At 40.7% G+C, this 12,934-nt stretch overlaps 1 protein-coding gene across 2 annotated transcripts; it reads right to left on the reverse strand.

The window, feature by feature from the left end:
• Positions 1 to 266: 266 nt before the first annotated feature.
• c6h1orf210 (chromosome 6 C1orf210 homolog) lies at positions 267 to 8,973 on the reverse strand. 2 transcript variants are annotated; one of them, XM_041039949.1, is made up of 5 exons: positions 8,889 to 8,973; positions 6,623 to 6,727; positions 2,511 to 3,100; positions 2,033 to 2,227; positions 267 to 1,542 (listed from the first exon to the last, which is right to left on the reverse strand). In XM_041039949.1, the coding sequence occupies exons 3-5, from the start codon at positions 2,566 to 2,568 to the stop codon at positions 1,343 to 1,345; spliced, it is 453 nt and encodes a 150-aa protein (XP_040895883.1). In that variant the 5' UTR covers positions 2,569 to 3,100; positions 6,623 to 6,727; positions 8,889 to 8,973; the 3' UTR covers positions 267 to 1,342. The 2 variants fall into 2 exon arrangements, with proteins under 2 accessions (XP_040895883.1, XP_040895882.1); XM_041039948.1 differs by lacking the exon at positions 8,889 to 8,973 and having other exon boundaries at positions 6,623 to 6,795.
• Positions 8,974 to 12,934: the final 3,961 nt, after the last annotated feature.

Here is a 12,934-nt window from a genome sequence, read left to right on the forward strand (position 1 = left end):
GGTAAGAGCTCCTCGCCTGACAGCTTCACAGACCTGTCAGACCGCTCTCATCAGCTGGATGGTCTCAGAGGATCAGAAACGCTCTAGGCCTCTTTTCGAGACGCAGTGTCAAGCTTAATTACTGTTGTTGACACAAGTGTTGTAAAGTTTAAAAACTGATTCCAATTTGTGACCAATGAGGAAAACGGGACCAAATGGTGAAGAAACCATTCTCCTCTGAACGTACATTCATTTTTTGGATTTAAAAAATTGGCCTTGACCCATGCAGACAGACCAGATGATTCACTTACAACTGGATTTTTATTGAGGTCACACTATTAACAATTTCCTGGCCAAACCGTGGGCTGACAGCAGGGAAGTACTGAATTCATGCAGGTTCCCAGCCTATTGTTACCATCCTAAAAATAGCAGCCAAGAGTTGAGAGTAACTAATTACAAGTACTGCAGTTAGTACAAGCCGCCCTACATTTTCTGTAGTCCTTCATTTCAAAACCTTTTCACGGCACGTTGGACTCAGATTCTGAAAAGTGATGTTGTAACAGTTTGAAGATATGAATTTAAACATGCATTGTGGTCATTTTCTCTTGTAAAGCAACTGTTGTGTCTGAAAGCTTATTATAACAATGGCTACAACTTCACAGTGTTCCTTCATGGCTTAGTTGCAAGTCACTTTTTAAGTACAGCATAAACTGGTCCTGAATCATGTAAGTTCATGCATATGCACATTTTCTTAGGAGTCGGTGACAAAACGTGACAATGTCAAGTGAAATGTTCCTGTTTACATTCAGCACAGTTGAGGTTCTCTGTCTAAATCACACAGAGACATTTTGAATCAAACACAAAATCAACAAATCAATCAACCAATCAACTCAGTCAAAAGCTGTCAACAGTGATTGGTTAATGTTCATAGTTACAGAACACCCTTTGATCTCTTCTTCACTCTTTATAAAAACCTTCTTTTGTTTCAGGACACAATTTTATCCATTTGATTTAAAACAAAAACATAATTTATTGCAACTGTCATCAGTATGCTGACAAATAAGGCATGACCAACTTGACTTACATTAACTGTCCTGAGAATATTCTGAAATTCCCTTCTATGAGGACTTTTATGGTTCCTAAAAACCACACATTGAGAACTACTGCCATAACAATACACTTCTGTGCTGCCTGAGCACAGGCCTGAGCAGTGGGTATTTGTATTTTCCTAAACTCGACCAGTGTTTACAAAGTGTCCATTTTGTGACTGCTATTATAAATCTCACTCAGATGAACAGAAAAATAAAGACAAAGATGGGAGTGGAATTGGTGGTTCAGCCGAGGAGGGGGAGAGACACTCCTATTAAGCGATGGTAAATTCAATCTCATCCATCTCTTCCTCAGTGTCCTCCATGTTCTCCGCCGCTCTCTCAGCCCTCGCTCTCTCGCTGGCCGGGATGTAGTTGTCCTCGATGAAGCCGTCATCATCTTCCTCACTCAGAGGAGGGATACAGTGAGGGTTCATTCCACGTCCGCCGTGCATGGCAAACTCCACCTCTATGCCTGGAAGCAGTGATAGAAATGCAAAAGTTGTACTGCACAATGAACAGCTCTCATTTAAAGGTAAGACCTACAAATGATTCTAACTGAAGAACTGTATAAAGACCAATTGTATTGACCCATCTTGTTTCAGTCTGGGCTGCACTGCTGTTTTTTTAGGGAACAGTCACATTGTGTAAAAGTGAGAACAACACATTACAGTTATATGAATAAATATGGTGACACCTTTAGTGATGCTGTTAAAATAGCTTGTATTAATTTTTGGGGTCATTTGGGATCGTCACAACAACCCTCACCTATTTACACATCCAGCTGACACGTAGCAACATGAGTTGTGTTTAATATTTACTCATTTTTAGCTCTGTTTTGGTCTCCACTAACTCCTGACTGTAGTGTTAAGTACAGCAGCATTTTCTCCATTGCACAAAGAAAAAAGAATATTTGTTTTGTTTATATATTTCCTAATATTTAATGTGTTATACAAAAACAAAACCTGTCGGGTCACACTGGCTGACAGTGTCTGTCTCCCTCAGCCGTGTGTGCCGGTAGCTGGTCAGGTAGCGCCGAACCACCTGGCATTTAGCCAGAAGGGCGATGAGAATGGAGACAGTGATGGCTGTGACCAGGACGGCCACCAGGAACTCCCATTTGTGACTGGTGTATTTGCTTGTCTGGTCTGTCAAAGTGTCTGTAAGAGAGGAAAATGAGTCACATAATACTTAGTCAGTCGACTGTGGTTGAGAGGCAACGGCACTGTGGAAAGCACCTAAATGCCCAAACTCAGCTTAATACCAACTTAAAGCAGGTAGACCAAATATTTCACTTAGACATGAGTGTCTGTCAGTCTCTCTCCCTTGAGCTGACAGTCTTTACCAAAAACGATCTCAAATTTAGAGCATTTTTAAAGCATTGTTTTCTGATGATAAATGAATTGTGTCTGTTTCACTTTGCAGATGTGACTGAATTCTTACAGTTTTGTGCTGTTGTTGGTGTAGCTGTAGAGAGTGTGGCGTTTGATAATAGTTCCATCTGGCTTTGCTGTTGCTTGTGCAGTCTCTTTGACAGAGTGACTTCTCCTGTGTGGCTCAATTTGCTTTTCGTAGAATGAGACCTGTTTCTTGCTGTGGGGCACCATTAACTCGCGCATGAAACCATGTATCATGGGAGTATATCACACATATGTCAGGAGAAGAACAGTTTCTGTGACCTGCTAGTGAAGAGCCCCTCTTTCCAGCACACTCTTGAACTCCTGAAACTGTCACCAACCGATGTTTGGTAACATGCGAAGCAGGTTAGTGTGATGTTGTCTTCAGCAGGTAAAAAATAAATGGGATCTGAGGGAAATGTTGCAGAACAGGCATCTCCCCAGATGAGGGAGGTAGCTGTGTGGAAGTTTTCTCTGAGCAGGAGGGAGGTTAACCTTCAGAGCTCCACTAGGTGGCAAGGTTGAGTGACAGCGGACTCCTGGGTTCAGTAACAAGTGAAAGGTGGTGGCAGCACTGTCATCCCATGTATGAGTGGAAATCTGAGCCAGAGTCCTCTTTGCTCCACTGAAATGAGGCTTTAGAGAAAGTGGGAAACAGAAATAGGAAATTAATTCAGAATGAATCTCTTCATTTTACACACTTGCCTACAAAGGCATCTTGCAAAAAGTAAAATATCAGCTACCAGTAAACCACAATGCCCACACATCCCATGTGCATTGCGGCTTTGAATTCTTTTGGACTTTTGTAAATGCATATTTCATAAGTGAACCATACAAAGATAAAAGAACATGAACAATCAAATGACCTAAATACTTCACTTAGTATCTGTGAATAGTGAGAGTGTCATCATAAAGAAGAAGTCATAATTGAGTATGAGCTGTCAGGAACTTAGGAGGATATCATCCACAACAGGAAAAGTGTGGCGCAAACAGGAAGTCCCACATACCGTAGGACCTTCCTCCGTAGGTCTGGCTGACACATAACCCTGGCAAAATCTCACATTTGTGTGTGTGAAAGAATCTGACTGTGTGTGCTTCCTACAATACAGAAGCCACAGGCTTAATGGTTCTCAAAGGACAACTGAATAAAGCCCGCCAGACATTATTTGTTTAGAACAATGCCACGTAAAAGCTTTTCAACAACATTCCATGTTGCCGTGACACATAGCCAACATTTAAAGGCAATGTAGATGGGCAATGCCATCACATATGACCAGCATTAGGCTTGAAAGGAAACAAAACTACTGGATTGAAGTACTCATGCTACATTTTCAGAAAAGCATCCAAACCTCAGTGATCCTCCTGATGCAAATATAAACCTGTCATGCATGCTAGTTTATGTTTGGAAGAGAAATGACCTTTCTGTACAGCTATTTGCAAATTTGCCAGGTATTTGCATGCATGAGTCTACAGGTTGGCTCACTGTATTTTCCAGTACAGCTGCGAGGGAGTCAGACAAGTTCTCATCCATGCTGTCCACTATGTATTAACTTATGTTTGACATATCTTGCTAGTGACCTGGATTTTTTTTTTATTTTGAGATGTCCCAGGTCAAAGTTTTAAAGGGTATATTACACATTTTTTTTTTATTCCTACCTCCCTTTAATTGATCACAATCTTGTGTATTTGTCATATTAGGATATTTTCCACATGCTGGTTGTTTTGCTAAGTAAGTACACTGAAACAAACACCTCCTCAATATTGTATCCAGCAGTCGTGGAAGATGTATTCAGATGCTTGACATAGGTAAAAATAGGAATACCAAGCTGCAAATTAACTGTATAAATAATATACTGTAAAAATTATAATTTGGACATTTGCTTGACTGGTTTATACTTCAACTACAACCTAACTGGTTGAAAGGTGTTGGTTGACCAGTTGCTGTACCCATATCCCATTGGGGAAAAGATAGAATCACCCCACACTTCTGAAATCAAGGCTCCAGGGTTTTGACAACATGTAAAAGTCATTTAGCATCTCATCCACACTTTCTTTGGCTCCCCAAAATGTTGCTTTCTCGCTCTAGATTAAGATTTGGGTACGTCTCCCTCTCTCTCTCTTGCTTTCTTGGCTCTGAGGTGATTTTTCACAGCGAGGGGGGTCCAGCTGCTTTGTGCCAGCCAACAGGCCTCTTCCCCTTCGTCTCCTACAGCTACTCTCTTCAGTACTGTTGGCTGTAAACACACCAACAGGGCTGCCTTTATCTTTTCCTGTTCTGTTCTCACACAGGCAAAGCACAACAAAATATACACACCAAGCAGCACAGGATCAGGAGAAGAGAGAAGCCTGGGAGCGAGAAATGTACCGTATGTGTGTCAGCTTTAACAGTGTTTGTGAGCTCTGCTGTGCACTGCTACCGTGCATTCATTTGTATTTGTGTGTGAACATGCATGTATAAGAGGCTGCTGCATTTGCATCTCTGTCTGCATGTGTCTGTGTTTCAAGATCAATCTTAAAGGAAGGAGTCAGTTTTTCTTAGTCACTCTTTGTTTCATGCTCCAAATTGGGAGTGGAGTGTCAGTTTATAGACGCTAATGATGGCCTGGGGGGGGTGAAATGTTCTTTCTGTCATCAAACTGAATTAAACATCAAAATAATACTCTGCTCGTGGACTTTGATTACATTCCTTTGAACAGACAAATTAACTGTAAGCTATTTTATGGCTTGAAATTTGATAATGCCACTTTAGGCCGCAGAGCATTTAAATGTCAACTTATGTAACAAAATGCTTGAGTCAAATAAAAAAAAAAAATAAAGATAAAAAATGACATCCATGTGCACTGGAAAACCGCTTACCACAAAACGCATTCGGCTTCTATGACAAACTATACAAATCTTACTAGACTGGCTCCAATAATCACAGATATTTATTCTTCACAGATAATAACAGGGCCGTCCTTCAGTTGACCCTCACCCAAACAATCCACCGAGCAGCATGCAAGCCTCCCTTCTTTCCTTCTCATCCCCCTGCCAAGTTCTGTATTTTTGTCTTGCTTTGAAAATGTGTAAAGTAGACCGGCTGTGCCATTGTTTGTCAGGGGTAAAGCATAAGGTCTGATAGAGCACTGGGTTTTAAAAAAAAATCAGCTGGCAGAGACTTTGTTAGTGAGCATGATTATTTAACTCATACACTGTAAATCAAGCTCACAGAGTGTGTGGGTTTGAGGTAAAATCAAGTATTTACGTGGGAAAACCACAGCTTTGAATCATGATTAAAGCATTGTACTTTTGTTTTTTTTCCCCATTAAGTAATAGGAGCAAGGTCATAATAGCTTAAGTGCCCTCAAATGTCATGTTTGGATTTTGCCTGTCAGCCCTGTAATAATGGCAGTGTCAACAGAGGAACCACAGGAACAGGAGTAAAAAAAAAAAACAAGCTCAGTCAAAGTCAAGCTAATAAAACAACACACTACATAATCTGCATTATGACCACAAACTGACATTTGATGTTTAAAGATTAGCTATAGCACTAGGTTCCTTTATGAAATAACTATTTTAAACCTGAACATGCGAGTCTTAGAGATTGAGAAATAAAGTGTAATCCAATGAGTTGTTGATGGTGTGGTAGTGTTTTGGGTAAAAACAACATCAACATGTGGGTCAGTACTTCTCTCTAGCAAAGGGGGGTGCGATAAATAGGGATGTGATATCTACCAGGACAATGAAATGTAAACACTTTTTCTGTATTGAGTAAGAAAGGCCTTCAGCAGTCACAGCAACATTGAATAATGGTAATAAATGAAAATTTATATGATTATTTCTATTGTTGCACTGCTCTGAATTATCTCCATGTTTCACTATAAGTCATTAAAGCAGATTTTACTGGCAAAGTGGTTGTTTTTATTTTTATTTTTTCTGTCAATCAATCTATCAAGTCTATCAAAATGGCTGAAAATGTGTTACACTAACATGACTTGTGCTCTTCCAGCCCCTGTAAAGCCACATTTTACCTCATTGTTTGGTAATTACTACACTATCAGTTGGCAAGATAAGCTATAGCTTAAAAAGCAAGTCACAACTGTCACATGATCTTTACATAGTGTAAGGACTGTCAAAGCTCTCTCTTTTAGAAGACGAGCTGTACATTTGAAATCTTACCTGGTCTCCTGTCTGTGTAGGTCCCTGCAGCTTCAGCGAGTTCACCTGCTGTCTGTCCAGTCTCACATTTCACATCAGCCTCAACTACATTTCCTTTCTCTTTGTCTGTAAAATGGAGAAAAGTTGTGCAAAGGTTGATCGAGGTTTGCAGCTGCTTCCCAGAAGGGCAAGTTAATGGGTAACTTTGTAACTAAGGTGTGCTCCCTCCCGCCCTCCCCCTCTCTGTCCAATGGCACAGCAGACCTGGTCATTGGCAATGTTGTCACTCAGCAGTGCCAAACCAGGAAGAGGTAAACATGTCTTATGAGCAATATGTCATATTCTGTGTGGTAACTTACAATATGCATTCACAAGTGAATCTGTAAGCAACCAGTCGAACCAGCTTTTTTGCAAATAGATGTTCTGTTAGTGTAGATATGGCTCCAGTGAGCAGTCAAATAATCTTGTTTGATATCTGCTTTATGTGACGTGTCTATTCTTATATGTGTGTATGTGTAAGCGTAGTTTAGTTAATATGCCCCTCAGGTGCCACACCTTGCTTTGTTAGTCTAAAATGTAAACCTTTCCCTAAGGCCTTTTCAGATGTGGGTGGAAATCTGACAAGATACAGTTTGTGGCGACAACGACTTTTGTTTATTTAAGATGCACAGATGCCTGAGGGGAGAGAACAGACCTCTGGTGGCTCGGAAAGGAAAAGCGAGGGGACCCTGAAAACAATGGGACTACTTCCTGGCCACTTAGCAGTGCACTCTTTACATCTCCCTCCCTTACTCTTCCTCCCTCCTTCCCTCTGTATGTTCCAGGATGCTTCAGCTGCATGTCTTGGGGCAGATGGCAAGGACAAGGACAGGCTGGGAAAGTAAAATGATAACTCAGCATCAGCTGAAAGAAGCAGAAGGGGTTTCCCACCATAGATACTAGGGGCTGCTTGCTGTTTGTTGGCTGTTGGACTATGAACGTCAGTGTCATGCTTTATCTATTCAGCATCTTTAAGAAACACCAGAGCATTGATTATGTTAAATGAAATGGGCTTTGTGGGGAAACTGGGTCATTGCAGCAGCAGTATGGAGTTGAACTGGGATAAGAATGAGGGAAACAGGGTAATGTTGCTATTTTAAACCTACATTAACTGATTTTTTTTCTTTTTGTTGGCCAATTGGGGGCAGCAGAAACAAGCAGTAAAAACAACACTGACATATCATCACCTTTTAACTTGATATGATCAACTAGTTGCAATTAGTCACTTACTTACATATAAAGTGGGCACAGAGCAACAGAAGCATTCATTTGGAGTCATGTTTCAGGCCACCTGATAAATATAGGTCCAATATTCTCTGATTTGCTTAAAACGATGCAGACAACAGCCATGGATTTATATTCAATATCAGATGTTTTGCTGGTAGCGTGTTCTGTCCTTTTACAGAGGGAAAATACAGGGTCATTAGTGACACCAGTGGAGCTGCACTCTGATTCTGGAGATTTGGAGTATGAGACGAGGGGTTTTCCCCACTTTTGCTGCCGTGGGATGTTTATTGTTTGTCCTCTCAGAAGCCGTGGGGGTCTGAGGTCATGGCCCCTTCTGTGAGGAGGATTGGAAAGCCCTGCTAAGTCTTTTAAGAGGGGGGAAATAACAACACGTGTCTCACTGTACATAACAATGGACAGTTGCACTTGAGGAGGAAGAGCTATGTGACAAACAATCCTTCCACTGGCCATTAAGCAGCAAGAGGAGACAATCCACAGAACTCAGCAGGGTGGAGTGATTGTCACGTTTATTTTGTATTTTTTTTTTTTTTTTTTTGCCTCTCAGAAAACTCTCTATCACCACCACCGTGATCTGCAACCACCTAAGTGTAAATTTTACAAGGTGATAGCTCCACATAGTTCTCATTTTTGTGAGTCCATATGTGGCCTCCATCTGGAAATATGATCATGTGAGGGCTCTCTGCACATCTGCTTCAAATCTGTAAATCTGTGAATGAAACAGCTGCAATTTTATTTAAATTTTTTGCATTATTCTCTGAGTGGCCTTGTAATGACTTTTATATTAAATAGTGATACTCAATATCAGGGGTCTAATTTCTTTAATTAAGATGCTTCTGCACACTTAAATAGGCCCCTTTGTCTTTTTCTCCTCTGTATCCTTCACTCTGCTGCAGTGATGACCCAGTTTCAATGCAGCGGTTGTTTAAATTTCATCTAATTTAATCTAATCTAAGAGTTTCCTGAATCTATATGCTCAGTGGTGTAATATTACATACTGCACCTCACTGGCACTAACATGCCACAGGAAGAGTCCAGAGCCTGTACTTGTTTGACTTGATCTCCTGCCACTTCTTGCAGGTGTAATACTGTAAAGAGAAGAAATGGACACTGTTAGCATCAGTCTTCCAGTTGCTCTCTTTGATGGCAGGGGATATTTATTTTCTTTCCTGTTTTCATTCTTCAGGGTGAATGAATACTACTTATTAAAACACCTACTGTTTAAAATATGAGGCTGGATAATTACAAAATCTTTAATGGCCCCTCAAATGCCTTCAGAGCCATGGTTCATGATCTGAATGCTTCCCCTGTGAGTGAAATGATTTATCCAAGTGTTAATCAGTAGTTTCTATTACACAGGTGTTTGTTTTGGATGTCATGGGTGTGTGAACGTACGCTCACCCAACACTTTATAAGGAACACGATACTAATATTGGGTAGTTCCTCCCTTTGCTCTCAAAACAGCCTCAGTTCCTCGTGGGCATGGATTCCACACAATGTTGGACACATTTCTTTGAGAATCTGGTCCATGTTCACATGATCGCATCGCATCATTTCTGCAGATTTGTCAGCTGCACATTCGTGAAGAAGATGGGTCCAACCTATATAACTGCATGAATACACAGATGTACAGGTGTTCCTAATAAAGTGCTTAGTGAGTGTACTCTCTAACAGACTCTAACAAAACGCTGACCGATTAACTAGCGGTAGAAAAACAGCCCCACAAGCACAGAAACACGCCCTCTGTGCAAAGTGTAATGACAGAGCTGCATTAAAAATGTCAGCGGCTCATTGTGTTGTACCTCTGCCTGACGGTGTAGACCTGCTAACTTTGGGAGATTCATGAAAAAGTCAACACATTTTTAACAAGATCCAACTGTGCATTTTTCTAATCCCCCGGTGAAAGCTGTAGGAATATTTATGCGAAAAGTGAGAGTGCTGCGGGACTCAGAAACGGTTCAGCGAGGAATTTTAGTTTGAAATGTCTCATGTGGTGGTTATAATGGCACAGTATGGGAGACTTACTATCATTACTTTTTCAGGTTTGGCCTGCAGAAGAGATCTGTATCTTCAACTCCTTCTGCAGGTGTCCGGTCGGAAAATACTTTAGAGGTACACAGTATTCGGCTTTAAACTTAATACATAAATTTTGTTGTTGCGTACTTGAAAAATCCCTTGGGTTCTTGGATGGAAGCCACAAGAAACCCTGAAAAACAAGCTGTTTATATCTACAAAGACCATTAGGGTCAATGCATGAACTCCCTTCCTATTCTATAATGCAGAGCAGTGTCTAGCTGCTGTGTCACAAACGCTTTTGTTCACATTGTTGTAAAATATTTATATTCTGATTTTTAAAAAAGGCAAAAGCATTTTTTTTTGTGAGATAACTCCCTATAAAGAAGACCTGCAATGAGATTTAAGAAGCTGGGGATTCCAACTAAAGCACATTTGGGAGTGTCATGTTTTGGCATTCATCAGTGATTTGTACATAAAACTGCAAGAACCAAGAATCACTGAATCGCATGAATACTTTTCTTAAATGTCACAAAACCAATGAAAGAGCTTCTTCACCATTAAAATCCTGTTTTTCTGACAAAACCAGATGTGCAGTGAAAATGGATTTCCTACAACAGCTCGTATTTGGCAGAGCTATTGTACTCATAACAGGACCATTGCTTGTAAGAATATGTTTTTACACCAGCTTCCTCAGTAACTGCGGGTGCATTCATGCTTTGCAACCAAAAAGCCATGCAGCTCACTCTTGCTGTGTCCCTCCAACTCGGTGAGTAATGGGAACAAGAACCTATGGCCTGCAGAGCTGTGTGACCATGTCTGTGTGCACTGAGCAAACAGTCATCAGACAGGAGCCGAGACCCTCCACCTCCACCCCCGCCATCACCTCCACAGGCCTTTTCCTGCCTGTAGGGTGATTCCTGCCCCTGTGCTCCCTCCACTTCCTTTACACACATATCAGCCTCCAGCAGCAGTGCCTCTTCCTGAATTTGGCTCAAGTTCTCTGGACACTGTGGACAAGCAACAACAGCTCATCCATCTCTCTCTTTCTCCTCTCCGTTTCTCTCTTGCTTCCTCTGCTTTCTTAAACTCTCACTTAAAGTATTCCCAGGCTAAATGTATCATTTTAACTTAGCATCCTGTAACACCATAATAATTTCAAGGCACATTTGCACAAAATCTCTGCTCTAGCATTTTTCTGCCTTTCAACACAGCACTCCAAGGGTGTTATTCAACTTCCTTAAAAACGCCTATAATATTCCAGAGACATGTTGGCTGGATTCAGTACCACTCCCTTTCCACAATTTCCTTGATACCCATGTTCCAATGGGGATAGATATAATTAGGATTTGCAGCCCCAACTTGCAAAATAATTGTGATGAACAAAAAAAGAAAAAAAAAACAGCACCTCCATCTTTAGCTTCGAACCACGGCTAACAAAATAAAGTCAGGAATAAAGCTGTTTGTGTCATTGTCATAATGTGAATTTAAGTTTTGTTTTTCATTCAGATAAGAACAATTTCAGCACTATAACATGAGCTGGAAACAAAATTGTGACCAAACCAGAGACGGATGGACAAACCTTTAATCTTGTGGGATATGCAAAACAAACAGGAAGGTTCAGGCTCTCAGGTTCACATTATGTTCACCGTTAGAAACAAGACAATAACTGCAAAACCATATCTCCTGTTCTGAAAATATTCTCCCCCTCTGATTTTCTTTTCTGACCCTGCCTGCTGAGTCTCTGAAATCATGTTATTCTACATGACTCTGCACTGAAGGGAACCTAGCACTTTTTTTTTTTCACATGCTAACCTACTCTAGAGTCCTACTATATGCTGTTATGATTAGAACTTCCTCAGTCTGATCAGACTTTCCATAACACCATTAATGAGATGTGTGTCTGTGCATCTACCTGTGTGAGGTCAGCAAGGGCTATAACATCAACATCCATCAACATCCTGACAACATGGAGGGTTTGTTTGGTGTCAGACTGGAGGGTCACTGTGCTCCGCATCTGGTGATGGACCCAGATCACTGAATTCCCATTCACAGCGCCCCAGCCTCACCTCAGGAGGCAGATTAGGAGACTGGGGCTTGTGGTAGGTCACTCTGCCTCAGTTCTTGCCAATATTTTCTTTCCAGTGTGGGACTGCTTCATCCCAGTTACATTTGTGTAAGTGCAGACATGTCTCTAAATGTCTGTGCATAGACATTTGGGCAAAACCTGTAAAGATACAGGAAACAAACAGAGTAAATGTAAATTTACAGGTATACAAGGAAAAATATTTCACTTACTGCTAAAGCATGTTGTCTGTTGTTTAGATGGTGACACTGGGTAGTTTAAAGTAGTCATTGTATATATATGAATTTATTTTAGTTATTGGTGCACCATGTCATTTGAGTAAATAATTCATAACATTACAGTCTTTTTCACTCAGAGGTAAAATAAACATTAATTTGGAAACGGATGATTTTTTTTTTTTTTTAAACTGTTCTTCATTCCTAAAACAGCAGTACTCAAACATTTCAGTTTCTGTAGTTTCAAACAGCAGTAACAGTTTTTTCATGTTTCCAAGGCCAAAGTTAAAAACTTTAGGGTTTAAATTTGTCAATCGACAGACAGTGGAGTAAACACATAAATGTCATAAAATGATCAACTAGCCTTTTGAGCACCAGCAGTATTTTTGTCAGGAGGGGTGGGTAAACTTTCATCATTTTTCTCAGCTTCGTTACTGATGTCACAGCGGCGTCTGATGACACAGACTCAGGTACAGACTCTGACTGAGGCACAGACTCAGGCATGGACACAGACAAACTGACAAGGACACAGGGAAACAACAAGACTTAAATACACAAGGCAATGGGTAACAGGTGAAACCAATTAGGGCGGGGCAGACAATCACCAATGGCGGGAAACAAGACAAAGACAGGAAGTAGAACAAGACAAGATACACAAGGGCTCTGATTTCAAAATAAAACAGGAACTATAAACAAAACTTAAACTAAACAAGACTGAAAAGGTCCCAATGTCCA

The sequence above is a fragment of the Toxotes jaculatrix genome, chromosome 6, assembly GCF_017976425.1.
Source record: "Toxotes jaculatrix isolate fToxJac2 chromosome 6, fToxJac2.pri, whole genome shotgun sequence".
Lineage (NCBI taxonomy): Eukaryota > Metazoa > Chordata > Actinopteri > Toxotidae > Toxotes > Toxotes jaculatrix.